Source organism: Plectropomus leopardus, chromosome 1, assembly GCF_008729295.1.
Source record: "Plectropomus leopardus isolate mb chromosome 1, YSFRI_Pleo_2.0, whole genome shotgun sequence".
Taxonomy (NCBI): Eukaryota; Metazoa; Chordata; class Actinopteri; order Perciformes; family Serranidae; genus Plectropomus; species Plectropomus leopardus.
Window position 1 is genome coordinate 39,645,279 of NC_056463.1, and position 21,896 is coordinate 39,667,174.

A 21,896-nucleotide genomic window follows, 5' to 3' on the forward strand; every position below is an offset into this window, starting at 1 on the left:
AAATTGCCAACTACTGTGTCAAGAGCTCCAAAGTCCTTCACTCATTACTATCAGTATGGTAATTTTGGTTATAATTATTAATTATAATTATTAAATTATTATATTTAGTGAGACTGTTTTTATTGATCAGCTATCATTTTCCCTTTCAGGGAATGGTGCCCCATGAGGTGAAGTCACATTATCTAACATAATTAATAATTATTTTTAGTAATCATTAATCATTTCTGATAACCATAGTTTTACAATTGGTGACCCTTGCGTGAGGCCTAATCACAGAAGGGGTTGCCCCATGTTAAAGCCAAAATCCCTTCATAATTTGGTGCCCCGTGTTGAAGCAAAATCCCGACATATTAATCCCGATTAACTAATGAAATTCAATAATTGCAATTTTAAAAAAAATGGTTCGACAACCCTAATTGTAAATTGTTTTAAAAACTCAGTATCAATTGATTAATGATATTCCAAAAACCGCTGCATGTCTCTAAACTTTTTACTGTAGCATTATACCCGTTCAGAGGTTTGGTTTAAGTGCAGCCACTTGAAACACAACAGATTGTTTTGTGCCAGGCTGAACAGATGTTTAGGGTTAATCATAGAATAGCATTAATCATTATCTGACTTTTTTCAGCAATAACTACCTGATATGTAATCAGTAACTCACATAATCTGGATCAGTAATCAGATAATAATGTTGTTTTGAGGGGATGGTGCCAAACGCTGACAAGCTGCAGCTTGTATCACAGTGCTGCTGCTGACGCTTGCATTGTCTGCCATAATAAAACAATCACAATTTCTGATGTTAGTAATGTTTGACAATGATTAATGGTTTACATGATGACTTTATGGGCACAAAGACAGGCAGTTTATGAATGAGCTGAAACTATAACCATTCATTAAAGAGTGATTTTTCACTTCTGAGCCAAAACAAAAAGAGGCTGGGACAGCTCTATTGTTCTCCGTTGCTCCCCAGTGAAAAACTAGCCACAGGATGAACTGCATTCATTATAGCCTCTGAAGAGCGTCTAGCTTTGGTTGCCCCTGTTTACCCATCTTAGAGAGCAACTATGCAAAAGGTTCATCTGCAGGGTTGTAGCTGTATAAAGATTTAGTGCTGTGACTGACTGAGGAGGTTTCAGAGTCACAGACAGCAGGGATGTGCTCGAGGCTGTCTGTATTTGACCTTGTGAGTAAGTGATTTTGTGCTGCCGCCCTCCATGACTTCTCTATCCGCTGGTAAATGCAGCTGCAGGAGGACAGAAAACCTCCCAAGGCTTTTGAGCCACCCAAACAAAGTGACCATTATCAGTCTGTTTTCTTCTTGCTCAATCTGAGCCATTATGGCCTGCACTGTTACACAGACAAGTTCCGAGCCAAGTTGCACGCTAGAGGTGTTGGCTTCTCTGTGTTTGTGTGTGTGTGTCCATGATGTTCTAATTCTCACTTCTCAGTAGAGGGGAACACAGACTCTAAAGAACATTTTTTGTCCAGTCTTAATCAAAACTAATTTGATTTCTTTTACCTTGTACATCACTGCGAACATTGTTCTAGGGCTGTACCCAACTCAGAATGATGCCGGTTGAATCAAATTTGGCAGTTCAATACGAATATTTAACGATAAGTTTTGTTTTTTATATGAAGTTTCAAAGTTTGAACATTTATATCACATAGGAAATGAGCTAAATGCAGCATTTTTTACTGACACTAGATATCAAACAAAAGCCAGAGACTGTATCATATTAAGCTGCTGTGAGCTGTGAATTCACCACTTCTAAGCAGAAGGTTTCTCCATTCTCCTCCTCTGTGTTGCTGCCTGCATGTCCGCATCTACTTGTAACAAAGAGTAGCGTGAAAGTCAAGAATGTTCGCTCCGCAACAAAATCTGGGGACCAAAACATCACCAGAAGCACATTGACTAGCAAACAAACAAAAAACTGACTGCTTGACTTGAAGCAATCCCAGTTAACTGAATGTCTCTGACTTATCATTTGAATCTGACTTTCAAGGGGCAGCCGTACATTGTTTCTGTCACGTTCTTCATCCCATCACAATCTGTGTTGACTGTAAGAATCCCAAAGACCCATAGGGGTTCAAGAAAAAAAGATCTGTGTTTTAAAATGTCTAACAGAAAGACAATGTTGACATGTCAAGGTTTCTGCATGGACTCCCCCCTCACCTGTCCTAACCTATATTCAATTTCAGAAAGCAATCCACAAAAGAATTACACTGCTTTTACAGCTGCTAAACCTGCACACCTGCCCAGCTGCATTTCATGCACATGTAAAAGGTGGCTTTCTGCATTGCAAACTTAGGCCAAAAACACTGTCAAAGCGGCACTACATTATGAATTTGTAATAAGAATGGACTGCTATAACTGCTCTGAAGGTCAGTTCCTCAGCAGTCCCACAGGACATACCGTCACATCTTTACATAACATTTACAAAACTGTCCTTGCACTGAGGCATTTGCATATACAGTATGTACCTTCTACTCTCTGAACACTGAGCATTTACTTTGTTCCATCTTTTGCTTTATTTTGGTTTACACCGCACATTCCTAAAGCTCAGTGTCAAGACATGGATTCAGACACAGTACTGTGATTTTGGTAATGTGTTATTCAGTTCGGTAAGCGGTGTTCATTCATTTGCAGCTACAGTGTATTGCCTTCATAATCCATCTTCTTTTAATCATTTTCTTCCTTTTTAAATGGGAGATACATGGACAAACAAGAGGAAAGCCTCCTTTCAGCATGTTTGATGTGAACAGTCAGATCCATATTAGCCTCTGCATCAAGGTAGGTAGGAAATCTTTTGTTGGCATGGAGCCAGAGTGTCATTTGGAACCTGAAGAACTCTGAGTTCTTCCTCCTCCTTCCTGAAATCTTAACAACTGTAATTTTGGAGGACATGTTGTTAAGCTGAAATTCTTCCTGGAAAGAAGCCAACGGTTTGTTGTTTGGCAGAGCTGTTACCATGGTTGATTTTCATCAGAGAACAAGAACCTTTTGACTAAACCTGAATGACTAATAACATCTGGGAGGAAAACCTGGAGAGAGCATGGAATTATCTACAGCTTGCGTTGGTCTGAAAGTGCTTCAACTGATTTCTCGTAGAGATAATGTGATGACAGTGTGTGTGTGTGCATATCCTACCTGCCTCCAGCCCATTGCTCTGGTACACGCTCTTGTGGTGCAGGCAGGTGGTGTTTTGTCCTCCACACACCATGCAGGCGTCCTCCTGCTGCTTTGAGCCCAGTATGGAGTCACAGCCGGGCTTCTGTATGACACACACAAATGTTTTAGAAACAACAGTTTGATGCAGTTGGACATCTCTGCTGAAACTAGTTTCTCTGCAGTGTGTAGACTCACTCTGAAAAACGGAAACTGTAAATCATGCAAGTAATGAATTCATTTAACCTTTACATACTGTTCATATTGTAAACCTCAGTTTTGAGAATGCTATCATAACAAGTGTCTATACCAGATTTTGAACCACAAATATATTTCGAAAGTATATATAGCTCAAGTATTTAAATCTTTGAGCAATTTTTTTCACAGATTGCGAGAAATTATTTAGAAAAAAAATAGGAAAATCATTCTAAATACAATTATACGTATAATTACCATAATAAAATATTTAAAATAATGTGAAAATAATAACATTTTCAAGCACTTTTCTTCTTTTTTGTTTGTGGGTGTTTTTTTTTTTTACTTTCTTTTTCTTTTTTTGTTGCTAATTTTCAGATGATTTTTTGGGGTCATTTCTTTTTAAGTTGCTCTTTGCCTTCTCCCCATGTTTTTAAAAGAGATTAAGGCAATTTGTTCAGGTTTCAATGGGTTAACTAATGGGCAATTCATTTTTTATTAATCTTTCAGAGAGCAGAGAGAGTGTATATTTTTGGTTTTACAACACTTGTTTATGGAGAAAAAAAAACATATAAATTGTCATGTCTTATTATCCTTTACATAGAAAAACATAAAAGTCATAATGATTTAGATATAATTTATTGAAACTAAAAATGACAAAAGCATTCTGGAGCTGTGGGGTTTATTGTGTAATCACTGAAATCTATTAAAACTATTAAACACTGTCCTCACTGCTTCTCTAAAGAGATCCCCAAAACTACTATCTAATTATAACTATGAAATATAATTCGATCATTAACTAACAATCAGCAAACAAAACAAAAACAAAAAAAACCTTGTTTACTGCAAACAGGTCTTCAGATTTAAAGCAGTGGTAGGAAACTTAACAAACTTGCATGTGTGTCCTTTGGATATGTGTTGCTGACATTTGCAGGCAGTTGCCCTTGTTTTGCTCTCTTGTCACTGAAATTGCAGCTCAGTTACCTTTATGGTCTCAGTCACTGAAGGATCTAAAATCCATGTCAACAGGTAAGTGTCAAATTTAACCTAGAACAGCCTCAATGTACAAACATTTCTAGCACCTGTACAAAAGTATAAGTTGAAAAAAAAAATTAATCATTTTTGTACATTTTGGGTCACTTTAGAATAAGTCATAAAATTGTAGGCTAAAAGTTTAGGGTTTTTTGTTTAATTTCTGTTAAATGTCAAAACTGGTCAATTTGAACCAAATGGTCAGTCAGGGTTAATATTATTTTCATTATATTATTTATTTTCCAATTGGGTCATCTGTTTCTTCAGTAGTAAGCAACCAGAATTTTACATGAATGCCACCTATCTATAACCTATAATCTAACTATGGATGTATTTCCATGCATCAAAGCCATAACTGCAATGCATTGTGGGTGAAGTACACCTCTGGAGTGACCATGGTTGTTGACTCACTTCCTCAGCCCTCCGAGGGTCGATCTCAAGTTCAGTGTCGAGAGGAAGTCAGTGAGGGCATGTTGAATGAGTGATGAAACACAGCCCCACATTCCAGCTTTACACATTGTCTAACGCCAGCCTGGCAACCTCTAACCTCTCCTCTTGTTTTGTCTCTGTCACCTCAAACCTTTTGCCATGATTCAACTCTACCCACACTCTCTCTCTCCTTCTACTATTTGCTTCTCCCTGTCATCTTCACCGTCTCACAAACATTGACTTTGCGACACAGAGGGCAGCTCAGGGCCTGTGCAGAGCAGGACAGCTCAGAGAGTTGTCTTTGTAAACTTAAAAATGCCAAAGCAAAGAGCAAACAGGATGAGCAGGGTGGTTTATGGCATGTGGGGAATCTTGTAGTGAGATGGAGTACAGAGGCTGTTTTCTCCTCCAGCCTTCATCTTGCGTTCTGCAGAGCGAAGCAACTAACAGGAGACTCGCAGGCAAAAGAGCGACAATCTAGAGAACCTGTAATCAGCCCCCTAAGCCCCCTAAAAACACAAAAACACTTTGAGCATCTGTGTGTGCACAACAAGAAATGAATCTTCGATGGCAGAGCAGCAGAGGACATGAGGGCGCCACTGAGGGTCGATATTAAATGTCCCCTCGAGGATAAATTACAACAACTTTGGTGATCCTCTGCTTTAATAGCTAGCACCTTAGCGTATTAAATTTTCAATGTGTCCAATCCTTTTGATTATGAGCCAATACCTGCACGACACCAGACTCAGCCGTACCTTATGTTCATTGCTAATTAGCCAATGTTAGCATGCTGACAGGCTAAACTAAGACGATGAACAAGTTAAACATTAATTATGCTAAGCAATAGCCTGTTAGTATTGTCACTGTGAGTCTGTCAGCATGTTGATGTTGGCATTTAATCCACAGTTCCTCAGAGAAGCAGCTGACTTGGCTGTAGACTGCTGTTTCTGTTTTATATCATTGTAAACTGAATTTAAGACAATCACTTTTTTTTTGTCTGTTGGCTAAATTTTTTTTTTAAAAAACATCCCCTTTGGCACTGACAACTAATGATGTGCGTCTTTCACTATTTCCTGATAATATAGCAGATTGTCAGAAAAAAAACTTGGGTTATTATTTAATTATTGATTAAACAAACTCTAAGATTAACATTTGGCATGAATAAAAATTGGCTACTTACACAGCATTTACAGTGTTGCTGTGGAAGAGCATCTACAAAAAGAATGCTGCGCACACACGCACACACACACACACACACACACACACACACACACACACACACACACACACACACACACAGAGCTATTGGTTCAGTCTGGTCTCTATCTGTGACCTGCAGTCCCCCCACACCAGCTGCAGGCTGCATCTGCTTCCTGTTTCAGGCCCTGTGTTGATCTGACCTCAGCCAGCCAAGTCAATGGCACATAAATCCACATATTTACACCATGCGCTGCATGTTAGTACACACACACACACACACACACACACATATGTAAACACAGACATGCATTAATTCTTTGTCAGTGGAGTAAAAATAACTTTGCTTATGAGTTTGCCCTCATGTAGCAGATGTGTTTACTGAGTTTAACGTGTGTATCTCATTACTCTGCATGTGCTGCAGGACCCGAGGGATACAAGTTCATTTCCCGCTCTCCCCATCTGTGAGAGGGGTGAGAGGGGTGAGCGGGGTGAGCGAGGGACAGGCGGGATGTGGGAGCAGGACGCCGCACTGTGTGCTGAGCAGAGCTGTAATGCTAACTGAAGGCTGCAGTCTACACTGATGAGTGCACTCTGCTCCTAACGCACAGCATGGAGTTCACTTCTCCAGAGAGCTGCAGTCAGAGTGGTCAACACCACTTATACCACAACGGGGTGGGAATGAAGAGAGGAGAGAAAGGGAGAGAAACTGCAGCTCAACACAGCCTCATTTTCAAATCAACACAAGGAAAACTAAAGCTCAATTGTTCAGCGTTTTGAAGGTAAAAGTTTCATTCATGTTCTCATAGACAACACTAGGTGACTTCCAAAGCTGAGATGGATGCAGAACTCTTCTGATTAAATCATCAGAACAACAGATGAACTGTGTTCGGAAACGCAAAAAAGTGCTCAGACATGATGCTTTACAAATCTCTGCAGGGAGAGAGTTCCAGAGGGTGGGGGCTTCCATATTGAATGCTCTGTTACTGAACGTTCTCAGGCTGGTGTTAGGGGTAGAGAGCAGTCCTTCCTAGATGAGAGAGGGGATGATGTGCTGCCAAGGCTTGGTGTGGGTGAGAACACCGGCAGCTATGTTCTGCACATGCAGGAGCCTGTCCAGGGCCTTGCTGGGCCCCCCGGACAGGACTCCATTGTAGTAGTCCAAATGAGAGCAGTCCCTGATCTTGGCTGCAATCTTTACTGCACCTGGATCGTGGTAATGGCTGTGCTGATGCTGTGGCCCTGCCTTTGGCCGTGCTCATGCTGTGGTTGCACCTTTGGCTCGCCTTGACCATGGTCTTGGTTGTGCTGTTGCTGTGGTCCTGTCTGAGGCTGTGCCTGTGTTGTGGGCCTTGGTTGCACAGATGCCGTGATCCTGCTCGACGCGACCTTCTATTGCCAATATTATGCATCATGCCTCCACTCTTGATATACGCATGGGACTCTTCTTAACACCAATGAAATTTGTATGTAACATCACATGCCATTATAGAGTGCATTTAGTAATTTTATGTCTATCACTATTGTTATACTATATGCTATTGTTACCATTATTGCTATGCTTCTATCCCACTCTCCCTTTCTCTTCCCTCTCTCTTTCTCTCTCTCTTTCCTCCTTGTCATTACTGTAATTTAATTGTTATTTACTACATCTATTGCATATCTGTCTGTCCTGGAAGAGGGGTCCCTCCTCAGTTTTTCCTGAGACGATGTGAGAGTCTAAGGGCAGAGGGATGTCGTATGTTGTAAAGCTCTCTGAGGCAAACTGAGTTTTGTGATAATGGGCTTTATAACTAAAATTGATTTGAATTGAATTGAATCGAATGTAATTTGTATGAGAAAGTTGGTTTGTCTGTTCTGTCCAGCCGTAGACTGGAACACTGGTACATTTTTCTTTATGAGGTCATTTTACATGAACTTCCTTCTTATTTGTGTTCTTTACTGACTCCTAAAACTGTCAGTAGCTGCAACCTTCGGTCACACAACTTTTGTATATCGTGGTTTTAGTGTTTTTTAAAGTGCTTTTAGAGGTTTTGCTCCGTCATCTTGGTGTCAGCTGCACAGTCACCTTAAACTACACTCTTTTATCAGCTTGGGAGATTTTAAAAAACAAGATTAAGCACATTTTGGACACTGAATGCACGTGTTTGGTTGCTGAACACTGCTAATTAGCTGTTTGCTTTTAAGTTTGTTGCCTGTTGCTTATGCTTGAATATTTCTGCTGTTTGTTTTGAAAACAAAATCTTTGTGGTGGTGAAATACTTCTGTGGCTCCAAAGAGCATTTTGTCAACTTCTGGTGACAATCATAAGGCATGAAATTCAGTTTTGTGTTCTGCGAAGTGACAGCAGAAGCCAAAGTTTACATTTTGCAGAAAGCTGACAAACATTCAGCAGGTTAAATCCCACCACACTGGCAGTGGGTCAATTTTGGTTGACTTTGGCAACCATGGTTTCAGACCAACATACCAAACGGAAGATACATGACTATTACATTTATTATTCAAAACATTGAACTATGTCATTGTGAAATTATCCAGCAGACTCCTGTGTTTATACTGTATGTTGAAGGGCATTAGGATTATCCTTTAAATAAAACTTAGGGAATGGAAATGGAAAGTGGGGAACAACATCAACATGAAATGCATGAATACATTATGTAAAGACAACAGCAACACACACAAACAGCACTGTTGGCACTTACCAGGCAGCGTCCATTCACACACACTGCTCCGGGCTCCTTGTCGCACTCTGTGCCATCGAGCACACGGCCAAAGTTGTAGTAGAAGTTGTGACCCTGGGCCAGGCAGCTCAGCTCACAGGGGTTAGAGCCTGCCAAAGAACACCTTCAGTCAGTCACTCGTTTAGTTAGTTTATCATGCAAAAATATGTGAGGCAAAAAGGACAGAGAGGGAGAACCAGAAACAGGAAGGAGGTGAAGACAAGGAACTGGAGGAGAGTGCAGTGGGAGAGGAGCAGATTTCATGGAGAAAACTCATAACTGTGTGTGGATGAAACAGCCAGCAGGCCTCACAGTGGGCATAAGAGCCATGGCAGCATGGAAAGTTTACTACATGACTGCCAACAACACAGTAAGTAAAGTCACGCATGAGGGACAAGCAGACAGAAACACTCTCTCAAATTAAACCTCACTCACACCTGCAAAGACACAATTGAATTGAATTGAATTTATTTATTTTTTGATAGGGATGATGCAGTTAAACATAGTTTCATAAAAAGCATGAAGCTGATGTGCTGCACAGAGAGTTTATAGCTACTGCTAATTTCCAACTCTTATCAATAGGTGGGCTTTTAAGTATACAGTGGGGAAAATGTACATAATTCAATTACATAATACTTGCCTATACATGATGATCTGCAAAGTCCCTTGGACAATTTAGTGAAAGTACAAACTCACCTACAGGCCTACAGACTAAACACGTGTGGAACACGGTCGCAGACCTAAAACCCAGTGTAGACTGAAATTAAACATGTGCCTCTCTTCTGCAAACCTCCCTGTCCACATCTGTTTCAGTATATTTGGGACTTTAGGTTGTAATGACTTCAGATTTGATTTTGAATTTGCAGGGACCGTCATGATTTTAGGTTTTGTGTTAGTGTGTTTTGGGGTTTTCTACACTGAAAAAAAGAGTCCGGAAAACTAACTTAGAATAATTACTTCAATGTGTAACATGAATTAATTAAGTTTTCTCAACCCGATTTCCAAGCAGTTGTGTTAACTGAACTTGATAACTTGATTAGAAAAAAATGTAATTCATTTCTGTGTGACTGATTGAAGTCATTATTTTAAGCTGCATAAAAATTGTCTTTCTTCAGTGTGTTTGTAGTTTTCCTTGTTTCTTGTTACTCATGTTCTGTTTCCTGTTTTATTTTGTAGTTTTACTTCTTGTTTTGTTTTTTTCAATTTAACACAGTTTATTTACAAACATCACGGCTCAAAATTTGTAACAGTAATGCAAAGGTGCTTACAAAAGGTGCAAAGCAGAAGATTTAAATCTACTTTACAAAGATTATTAACAAAGTAAAGAAAAAAACAATGACAATGCTAAGGCTTTTTTTGTATTGTATTTGTCTATAAAATGTCACTGCAATATTTTTCCTCATAACTTCAAAGGCTTTGACATAAGAAGCAAACTTCAGGTGAAATGTATTAAAGCATGGTTTCAGTGTCATATATTTGGATTTATGAATATATTTTTTTTCACAAATGAGGATATTGTTAATGAGAAAGTTATATTTGGCATTGTCCATGACCAGTCCATAAACAATGTCTTTTTGAGAGAGTTCAAGTTGAGGTTAAAAAATATGTGGATTAAGCCAATTGCATAAATCCAACCAAAAGGCTTCAGAATATATGCACTGGAAGAATAACTTGATCAGTAGTTTCAATGACATCACAAAACATACACTTATTGGAGTCAAATCTAAATTGTTGTAACATTTCACTGGATGGACATACGTCATTTAATATCTTAAAATGGATCTCTTTGGCTCTGGGAGTAATGGGAAATTTCAGATATTTAGTGTGTAGTTAGTTAATAGTTTTCTTTTCTCGGGTTTTACGCCTCATGTGTCATGTCTGGTTTTACCTCCTGTCTTTGTGTGTTTTCTTGCTCTTGTTTTTCCCTGATTAGTTTCACCTGTTCTCACTTTTCCTATGATCTTGCTGTGTCTTTAGTTCTCCCTGCGTCCGTCTGTTTCCCTCCTGCTTTCTAATGCACCTGTTCTGTTTTTAGTCTAGTTTGTTCCACCCTTGCTCCTTCATTTGTTAGCCAGTCCCTGTGTTTCCCTCCTTTTTATGTCCACTTACCTCAGCTGTGTGTCATTGTCCTGATTAGTTCCCTGTGTGTGTGTGTATATATATATATATATATATATATATATATATAACCTGTGTGTTTTCCTTTGTTCCATGTCAGTTCGTATGTTACTCTTGCTGTTGTCCTCCCAGTGATCTGATGTGTTGTGTATTCCTGTTCTTCCCTGTTATCCTGGTTGGTTTCCGTTAGATTTTTATTTGTGCTTCATTTGTACTTACTTTGCACACCTGTCTCCGCTTTTTGGTTATGCATTTAGGTCCTCATCAAAACTCACTTGTGACAGGGATGCCCAGCTCACCTGGTAGAGCAGGTGCCCAATGTTCAAAGGCCAATGTCCTTGCTGCAGTGGCAGTGGGTTAAATTCCAACCCTGGCGCTTTTGCTGCTTGTCATCCCCTTGTTCACATTATTATTCATTTATTTAACCTTTATTTAACCAGGTTGGTCCCATTAAGATTAAGAATCTGTTTTCCAAGGGACACCTGGCCAGGACAGTCAGCAGTGAGAACACAAAGTTGCCGACAGAGACACAAAGGGAGACTAAATGCAAAATAATATATACAATTTTATAAAATTGCATTAAAAGAGAACTATCTATGAGTCGAAAGAGAATTTTCTGGGAATCAGTTGTACAATCCGACTAAAAGGCTAAAACATCCTAAAGGCTAAAACTCTGCTTGTAAGTCTTCACTTTAGATTTAAAAACATTTAACAACACCAGGGGTATTTTCCAGAAAGGAGGTTCAACAAACTCTGAGTCTTAGCCTGAACGCTGAGTTGATTTACTCCGAGATGAGAAACTCTGAGTATTCGGTTCCAGAACAGCTGATCTGAATGAGTGCAATCAACTCTGAGTATGTTCACCCTGAGGTCAGCACGTGCATGACCTCAGTAAAAAGCCAATACCTCGTCATGGCAACCACTAAGAAACAGAAACCAAGCTATTTTACCCCATTGGAACTAGAGGTCCTCATGCTGCTTATGGAAAATTTGAGCCCATATTTAGATAGAAAAGTAACACAGCTGCAGCAGCTAAGAAGAGAAAAGCATCATGGGAGAAAGTCGCTGGCCCTGTCATTTGTGTCAATAAGTTTGTATGAAGGTGTCCATTGACTTAACATTAACCGCAATTTGTTAAAATCGTAACATACAGGTGAAAAAGTGTTGGTTTGAATACATTTTGAGTTTCATTTAGGTGCAATCCCACAGGGGAAAATGCACTTAGACGCAACTTGAAAATGAAATATAAAAACTTCATTCGGCATATTTTGCTCAGCCCTGATTGCAGGCTGACCTCATTTTGGTTTTATTCATATTTTGCCTTAAACATACTAAATATTAATTCAGTGGCTATTTCAACATGTAGTCATTTCAATCCCCAACAGAATGTTGTTTTAATACATATCTGTCGTATCACCTAATATCCTGCCAAGAAAATGAACATTTGATTTTAATATAAAGCACACACTGTCAACACAATATTAACTTTCTTCATGGGACTGAGAATTACTATGATGATTGTGTATTAGATTATGGCGCATACAAATATGGGGATGGTACTTTTATTTAGCTAAATGATATTTGATTATTGATTTTGTTTACTGACTTTTATTGCATGGTGGTATTTTAGCTTTTAGGATGCTTTTTAAATTAAATTTTTTTATTGGAGTTATTTTATTGTTTTTAGTATATTAATTTTATATTTTATTTTTTAATTTTTAAATTTTTACTCAGCCAACAGAAAGGCGGTGTGTGAGCTTGGATATGTACGGCCAGAGAATGTTTTTTGGATAAATGATTGAGTGTAATGAAAAACTGTGCCATTATAATAAATATTCATCAGGAAATGAGAGCACATCCAGTCAAGATCTGAAAATCCTTTCATGATGTAGGACACTGTGTAATAATTATGCTTCGATATTGATTAGATTGTAAAAATACGGACAATCTGTGTCTTACAGCTTGATTCAGGTGGGAGGAGACAGGTAGAAACTCTGTGTTTTTTAAAACCATAGTTATTCTGCAACAAATTCCAGGCTGAGGGTACAGAATACCCGAAAGCCCTTTTCTGAATTTCCATCCAACCGTTTACTGTGTGATAAAAACACAGAGGTAATGTGGGGCAAGACCAAGAATTGCCTGTAAGCTGTCCTATCAAATAAATGCAAAAATTAAGAAAAATGAAAAAAAATCAACAAAGCTTCCATTTTTCAAAATGACTTCAAGGTTGGACAGTTTGACATATGCATGTTGCCAGTCAGTAGAGATTTTGCTCTACAGTTTCTACTGAGGCAGACATCCTTTTACATCTTGATATGACTATGAAAGACTGAGGCCGAAAGAATGCATTAGGATAGACCCCCCATGTCACTGTTTTGTTATATATATCCACTTGCTTGGTTGATGGGGAGAATTTACAGAGGAAATGAAACACTGAAAAATATGACTGTTTGTTGGACTTTTACCTAAGGCAAGATATGACACTGCAATCAAACTTGACATCCACCTGGATTTCCTCGAGAACTAGATAGTATTTTAGCTGAAGCACAGTGCAGCCATCTGTCAACAAGTTAGCTGGTGACATCACTGGGTTGGTTCGTCTCTGTTGTCCACTTGTTTGCCAGTTGGAGTTCTTCAGCTCGACTTCGTAAACCTGCTACTGTCAAGCATGTTTTGTCCTTTAATGGCTGTTTTTTTTCTCTGGCAATATTTTTCACAGTCAGTGTATCAGATGTTTTGAGTTAAGTTGTGCATTGATGTACAGGAAGTCACATAGCACCTGACCGGTGGGACTTACTGTATGTTGCATTGATAGCGTCTCGGTGGCGGTGGAGGCGCAGGGTGCAGGTAGTTTTAACCGAAGAATTTAAGTTTTAAGATTTCTTGTATGGATATACAAAACCAGGAGAGAAGCCATTACAAAAGCTGTGAGGAGTGACCTGGAGAACCTTTGGTTTATGATCTAATCACTATGCTAATCACAGTCCTGCTGACTTCTGGTGGCACAGTAGCTATGGTGGCTTTTACACAACGAGATTTATCTGTATCCATCTACTGCTGGATTGAGGAGAATGACCATTTTTTATTACAGATGAGTCATGTGTTTATCTGTACTACAGTTCTAAAAAAAACATGTATCTCTAAACAACAAGTCCTCAGCAGCTGAACACTTCACTGTTGTCTTCACTGACCTCCATGAAAGGTGGTCCATTTAAAGGAGTTCCCAGCCACCAGTGGTCTGTCATTGAAGGCAGCACACTGCATCTCTCTGAAATCCGCAGAGCTGGGGGGACAATCCTGAGTGTGCAGGCGCACACACACACACACACGAATGCACACACACACACACACACACACACACACACACACACACACACACACACACTTTGAGGATGTTGTACTGCATTGTGAGAAATCTTTATTCATTCCCTGAGAGTTTATCTCAAACTCAGCCAGATAACTTCATAACGTAACCCTTTGAAACCTTGAGCAACAAATGAAGAGACCCCAAAATTAGCAAAAAATTCTTAAAACGTTTCTGAAAATTCCCTGAAAGTTAGCAAAAAAAAAAAAAAAAAAAAAAAGACAAACAAGACTTGGACAAAGTACCTTAAAATATGCTACTAATAATAATGAACATAATTTAAGGTAATCATGATAATTTTCATTAGCTTTTTTTCTTTTTTCCCCCAGAACATTTCTTCCCTAAAGTTATAAAAATATAACTGTATAAATCTACAAATTTCTGGCAATTTGTGGATTATTTCTCACAAAGTAGGTCATTGTCTTTATTCTCCATGTTTTTAAAGGATTCACACCAATTTGCTTGGGTTCAAAGGTTTAAAAAAGCCTGTGAAAGCAACACAGGAAAAGTGATCCTGAAACCTTCCCCATGTCATCTTACCACTAAAATAAATGAATAACCTTATGGTGTGTCGCACTGTGAAAACTTCATGAATTGTAGAGAGGGAGGTTGGGATTTGTGTCCATTCAATGGAAGCTCTGAGCTCATCACACGTACAAACTGCCACATGCACACATATTCGAGCATGCTATAACACGCTGCGACCCATCTGTGTGTTTTTCCTTTAATCAATATGGGCCACGGTGACTGGCTGTGTAAACACAAAAACACACACACACACACACACACACACACACACTCACACAGCCCAACATATCTGACCTAACACCACAATAGCAGGTCTGATACCTTTCTGTGTTCAATCCCAGAGTTCAGTGCAGTGAAGACACAGGTTAATATTTCAGTGGAATTCCAGATCACGCCCTGCTACACCTGCTCCGAACACACCTATATGACCAACTTCCAAAGCAAACACCAGCCATTGTTCTAAAGTGCTTGGATCAAAAGTCAGTTTTTCATACACTGTGAAAACCTTAATGCTGAACTGACCTTGGTGTTGCAGATCTTATATTGTCTGGGGTCTCCTGTACATGGTCCACCCACTGGGTTCCTGGGACACAAAACACAAAAGAGACGGGACTAAGAATAGCACAGCAGAAAAGAGTCTTCAGTGTGAAGTCAGAGTGTGCAGGCTGCTGGAATGTCTGACTGAACAAATCTCTTGCACAAAGCACCTGTACATTTGGCACACATTTAAAAACTAAAAATACCACCATGCGGTTGCGTGCCTTTCTGAACTAGTCAAGTTGCACTTACAGTTTACATCCATGTCTGTGAAAACATGGATGCTTCACACACATCTTCCCCTGGACAGCACAGAAGATCTCTACAATCAGTACATTTTCAAGGTGGGCAGCCAAAGTTAGTGTCACCAATTTAGTATCTGGCCAAATGACTGTTTTTGAAGAACATGATGATGTCACAGGTGACCTTTGACCTCTTAGATGTAAAATGTCAGAATTTCATCAATATATCTTATTAGACATTTGTGTGAAATTTTAGCATATTAATTCTTAAGTTGTGGACAAGGTCACTGTGACCATCACCTTTGACTTCTGATCACCAGAGTCTAATCAGTTCATTATTGAGTCTAAGGGAAACTTTGTATCAAATTTGAAATTCTCTCAAGATGTTCTTGAGATATTGCTTTTACACAAATGAGACAAATGCAGGGTCTCCATGACCTTGACCTTTGACCACTAAAATCTAATCAGTTCATCCTTGAGTCCCACTTAATGTTTGTGCTGAAGTTGCAAGAAATCCCCTCAAGGTGTTCTCTGAGGTATCACATTAAACAGACAGAAGAGGTCACTTTGATATGGACTTTGATATTTGACCACCGAGATCTAATCAGGATATTCTTGAATCCAAGTGAGTGTTTTTGCCAAATTTGAAAGAAAAAACGCCTTCAAGGGTTTCGCGAGATATTGTGTTTTCATGTATGAGAGACAAGGTCACAAAGTCCTTGACCTTTGACCTATGATTACCAAAATCTAATCAGTTCATTGGTGAGTCCATGTGGATGTTTGTGCTAAATTTGGAAATGGAATGCCTCTGGCCTCGGCTGTTGCCAGCACTGAGGCATAATAACAAAGTTAAAAGCAACTGACCCTGAGGACATTTACCTGGTGATGCAGGTGCGTGTCCTCACTGAGGCTCCGCCCCCACAGCTGCGTGAGCAGACAGACCAGCCGCTCCATGTCGCCCACTCGTTCCTGAAGTGCAGCTGCCGCCGAGTGCGCACCAGATGCCCTGATGAGGCCTCAGCGGTGGGGTGCCATGCAGACACCCACAACTGAGACATAAATGAAAGAGAAAGAGACTTTATTGTCCTCCTCTAACAGAAACACTCTGTTATTAAGGTCCTGTTTATAGCTGCTATTAATACAACCACAAATGGATTTAACTACATATCTTTTGTAGTGCACATGCTAATGGCTGAAACACCTGTCAATCAATAAACTTGAACTTCTCTTTAAACCTTAATGTCATCTTAGTGGAACAATGATTTTCAGATCCACATATTCCACTCAGACACATATTGGAAATAGTGGCTTTTCCCTCTAACAGTTAGTTGTTACTTTACATCTCAAGAGAAATTTTGGCCATTACAAGGGCATTTTAAGGCATTCTATAATTTGTAGATTAAAGTATTTCAATTAATTTATTTTGATTATCTTACTGATCTAGAATATATTTTTCATAATATTGTTCACTATTTAATATTTAATTTTTTGAGGCACAAAGCAAATAAAAGCATGTCCACAGCTTATTGATGTCTAAAACTGACTGACTTTTGCCATGTAAACAGTGGTGATGGAAAGTAACTAAGCACATTTACTTAATGTAAAATTTTGATGTACTTGTACCTAAATATTTCCATTTTAGGATTCTTAATATTTTTACTTAACTACATTTATCTGGTAGGTTTAGTTATTTTTAAATGTAAAATTTCTTCACAGAAAAGCTATAATGAGTTTATGAAAGTATACACTGTTTAAGTAACTAACTATTTGGTATAATGTATATAAATATGGTAGTTAACACAATGTTTCCCCTACCACTATCTTGGGGGGGGGGGGGCCCCCCCCCTGATCAAGACTCCACACCTTCCGTGAAAAGTCAAATCAATTTTATTAAATAAAAAAAATATGCTTATGTTATTTAACTAATTTATGTTTTGTCTCTACTGTGTCGCTCCTCCACTTACATACGCATACACATACACATACGCACACACACACGCGCGCACGTGCGCACACACACTCACAGTCAGAGAGTAGAGTGGAGGAGAGGAGAGATACATGTTAAGCTAAGTGTATTGCAAAGCACTTTGACACTGTGAGTGATACATCATGGCGTCAACGCCAACCGTCTAATATAGGTGAAAATATCTGCAATTTTAGATGCACACACCATGAATCTAACATCAGTGGCGAGGATGCAAATGTTAGCCCTGCTGCAAGTCAAAGTACCAGCTTTCCTGCTGACACTATCCCCTGACAAGCAGCACAAGACCCACCACAGGATGACAGGCTTTGATCCTACTTGGCTGTCAAAGAGGAAATACTCCTCCTGGCTCTACAAATGGTAAATGGACTGTACTTGTAAAGTATAGCGCTTTTCTAGTCTTAATGGCCACTCAAAGCACACTACATTGTTACATTCACCCATTCACACACACCTTCACACACTGGTGCCTGAGGCTACTGTACAATGTGCCATTATGCTCATTTTCAGGATCATATTTGTATTTTACTTTAATTTTCAAAAAACACATCATACTGGCCTCTGTGTCTGAAACATGGATGTATTACAGAAAGTCTGGATACAGCCACTGGGGCTGGGCCTCGTTCATTTTATTGGTGCATGAGGCAGAAAAAGCTCTTTTTCCAGTTGCAGAATTGTGTAAAATACACGGATCTACTAGCCCATAGAGCACGTGTACTCGAGAGTTTCACGACAGCTGGGCACGGCCGTGTGTGCCCGAGTGGATAACTTCTACTGGCAGAGTGACCGACTTCCGGATTAGCGCCTTGCTAGCTTGAATGGTGGTCTAAACAATGTAATCTTGCAGCTATTTTAGACTTTCCAAATGTTGTCAAACTTGATAGTTTAAATCTAGATAGAGATAGAAGACGTTTCATGTTTTTTTGTTTTTTTTTTCGCTTACAAAACGTTGTTTACTGACTTACAGGCGTCTCTTTCCTGATCTAAGTCAGTGTGGAAGAGTCTCAGCCAGTATGCATCAAGTGTCCAACCCAGAGAGTGTAATTCTACTTTTGGCCACTATGTTAAATTTGCATCAGAGCCTGGTGCACTTCCTGGATCTTGGTCTGAAACAGTCTAGTTGTGTCCCAATTAAGGGTCTACATCCATCGGAGGACACAACCTACGCGGTCTACAGAAGCAATTCCTTCGGAGGCACCTCCGAAGGCCGCATCAAGGGTTGTTAAACTCGACGGTCTAGCCTTCGGAGGATTTCCTGGTTGCGTCACCAGATGTTCCCGCCCTTACCCTACGTCACAAAGGAGTTCTGCTGTCAAGGCTCGCACACGCGGGAGAGAGAGAAGAGAAAGGGAAAAAGAAGTCAAACAAAGGAAAGAAAGAAATGATGGAGCCTGAATTCGTAGTTTTATTTTTTTTAATTTATATTTTGCTGGAGGAAGAGGAGAAGCACCTCTGTCAGCGCCAGCACCATTTATTACCAAGAAGTGACATTAACGCTAATCATATAAACTATTGTGATGTCTTGTATCTGGGTTTTTATTTGTTTATTTGTTGAATAAAGTGCTGAGATGTCAGGTTATAATATTCAAATGTACATTGATGTCCGGCATTGTTTAGTTAATGTGCAGCACATTAATTTCTACAATGTATTTTGCTGTGTTTTTGTTTCACTTTATTTCTATTAATTAATATATTCCAAATTAATGAAGTGATTGATAACCTGATACTAATCATAAGAAAACCACTTACTTTGATCAAGCGATAATGAACAATAAACTCTACAAAAATAATTTAAATCAAAAATATAAAACTCATAAATAATATGAACAAACAAAAAAAGTTTTTAAAAAATTACTGTCTGTCCACCATTCTCTTGAGCAGAGAGAAGAGCCTCTCCATCCTCTCTCTGCTCTCCTGTGCTCTCCTCTCCTCTGCCTCCCTCTGCAGCCTCATATCCTCCCTAATCAAATTAAGGAGCTCATCCTCTCTCCCTCTCTTTCTCCTCCTCACTGGCCCTGGCTGGCTCTCCTCCTCATCATCATCATCCTCCTCCTCCTGGTCACTTGGCCCTGGTGTGTCCTCAGGGATGGAGGCCATAGGACAGGGGGAGCCATGGAAGGCCTCTGTCCTAACACCTCGTCCATGAGGACAAACCAGGGCCAAGTTGCTGCGGTGGGCTTCCCGCTGACCCCCTCGCCTGTCCCTGGATCTTTGCAATCCTGAGGCAAAGGAAATCAATCATGTCAACAGCAGCAATTTTCAGCAAGTCAATTTTATTTAAAAAGGCCATTATTATTACCCTCGGAGGGCTTTACAGCATTACAGAGAATTTATTAACTGGAATGCGTAAAACGAATGTAATTTAGTTTTGAAATCATCATCCAAACCTGTACATACTTTGTTTTTTTTCAGATTATCCCATTTTTTTGCCTGTTGGGGCTCAACTTTCCCCTCCAGGCCCATTTTTTCCAGGATTGTTCTAAACACAGACAGAAGAAAGAGAAAAGGCAAACACGTGATCATAATAACAGGGACGCAGAGATTATTCATATAAAGGTGACATCAGGACAGACACAAAATCTCTCAATTAAACATTTACATGATGCCATTTGTTCTTTAGATTATCATTTTAGTTTGGGCTTTGTGAAGGATTTGGGTTAATTTAAGTAACTTTAACATTCAATATGTATATAATACAAAAGGGCTATTTATTATTGCCTTACCTCTATCCGACATTGGCGGTGTTTTTGGCCCCGGTGAACAGATGGTTGTTCTCACTACGCAGCTTTATGAAGCTTTCAGTTTGCTCCTTGCTCCCTAAAGCAAGATGAAATGTAAAGCATGACAGACAGAAAAGTTCTTATGCCGCAAAAATAATATTATTTTTATTGTTCTTATTATTACTATTTTATCATTTTACCAATCTGTTAATTTTATCAATCTGTTAACTAGACTTAACAGTTGCACAGTTTAAATAAAGCAGGACTCAAAACTTTAACCTTGATCTATTCAAATACTTAATATTATGAAGCATAAATAACATCTCCACAGTCACAAGAACATTTAAGTCAAACTCTGGACGTCTGACATTTGAAAGTGAAGCTTTTAAGGCTTTACATCCAAAGGCTGAGAGCTCCTGGCGTCAAGCTAAACAGGCAGCAGAGCCTCGCTCAGCGGGCGGAGCTCTCCTCTGCTTCGGGCAGCACAGCAGGGCTTCAGCGCTGAGCTGGCTCTAGGTTCACATAGCTAGCATGCTAGGTGGCTACATGTTAGCATTACGAACGTTACGTATTATAAAAGAAATTATTAGGTTTTAAGGTCCCTCAGTGTTAAACATATCTGCCGTTTAATTTTCAAATGAGTAAAAACCCAATACTTACATTTAAATGTGTAAAACAAAGGAGTTTTGAGAATAGCCGTCGCGCAAGAAATCTTGGGAAATGGAAGGCTGTGAAGGATAGTAGCGATGTGTCCTCCAAACAGAGGACGTAATCGCTGTGATGTAATCGGCCTTCGAATGCAGCCTCCGAAGGATGCAGACCCTGAATTGGGACACAGCTTCTGTCTGAGCTTATGTTCCACATTCTATTCAGTTTGTTATATTGTCATATCACACATATGTCATATCACAGAGTTACAGAAGTAAACACTGAAACTCAAACAAGCTGTTTCAGGCAACGTAGGAGCAGAGAGAGCTCCCTTTGGAAGGACTTTGGGCTTTATTAATCAGGAGACCTTTTACAAGCATAAAAATGCTACCCAAAACAATAAAAAAAGAGAAAAACCCAAAAAGCATAACAGGTCCCCTTTAAGGCTTGTCAATATTTTTAGACATCACACTGAGCGGTTCTGTTTGTATTGTGTTGCTGCAGACACTGTGGAGTCCTGCAGTCAGTCAGAGACAACATGACTCCCTGCGCTCTGCTGTGATCGCTGTGCACCATCACTCTGCAGTGCAGGCTGCGCTGCATGTTCAGAGCTGTCAGGTGGCAACTGTATGCAGCTCAAAATCCCTGTGTGAGTGTGTGTGTGTGTGTGCATGTGTGTGTGTGTGTGTGTGTGTGTGTGTGCGTGTGTGTATCAGAGAGACTACAGCATAATGGTGGGGCATTGTGTAACTCCAAACTCCACATTATTTATAGCCATGAATCCAACAGGCAGATAAACTGAATGAGTCGATGGTATATAAAAAAATAACAAAAACCTTGTGAGCCTGCTGGATCAGGACCATCAGAGCCAAACAATAAAAGTGATTAGAGAAATCTCAGTGGCGCTCCTCAAACACATTCCAGAGGTTTTGCCCTGGAGGAGGACTGAAACTGGCAGCATTCCCACCAGTTTCTCATACGGGAGCTGGCTCACACACACACACACACACACACAC

At 39.6% G+C, this 21,896-nt stretch overlaps 1 protein-coding gene across 1 annotated transcript in view; it reads right to left on the minus strand.

Moving 5' to 3' along the window:
- The window catches only part of adamtsl5 (ADAMTS like 5), a 57,705-nt gene that overhangs the window by 15,135 nt on the left and 20,674 nt on the right, over positions 1–21,896 (minus strand). Inside the window, exons 3-7 of the mRNA XM_042485124.1 lie at positions 16,408–16,577; positions 15,272–15,332; positions 14,049–14,154; positions 8,722–8,849; positions 3,149–3,272 (exon numbers count right to left, since the gene is read on the minus strand). Coding sequence (XP_042341058.1) covers positions 3,149–3,272; positions 8,722–8,849; positions 14,049–14,154; positions 15,272–15,332; positions 16,408–16,577 — 589 coding nt within the window. The remainder of the gene's footprint in view (positions 1–3,148; positions 3,273–8,721; positions 8,850–14,048; positions 14,155–15,271; positions 15,333–16,407; positions 16,578–21,896) is intronic.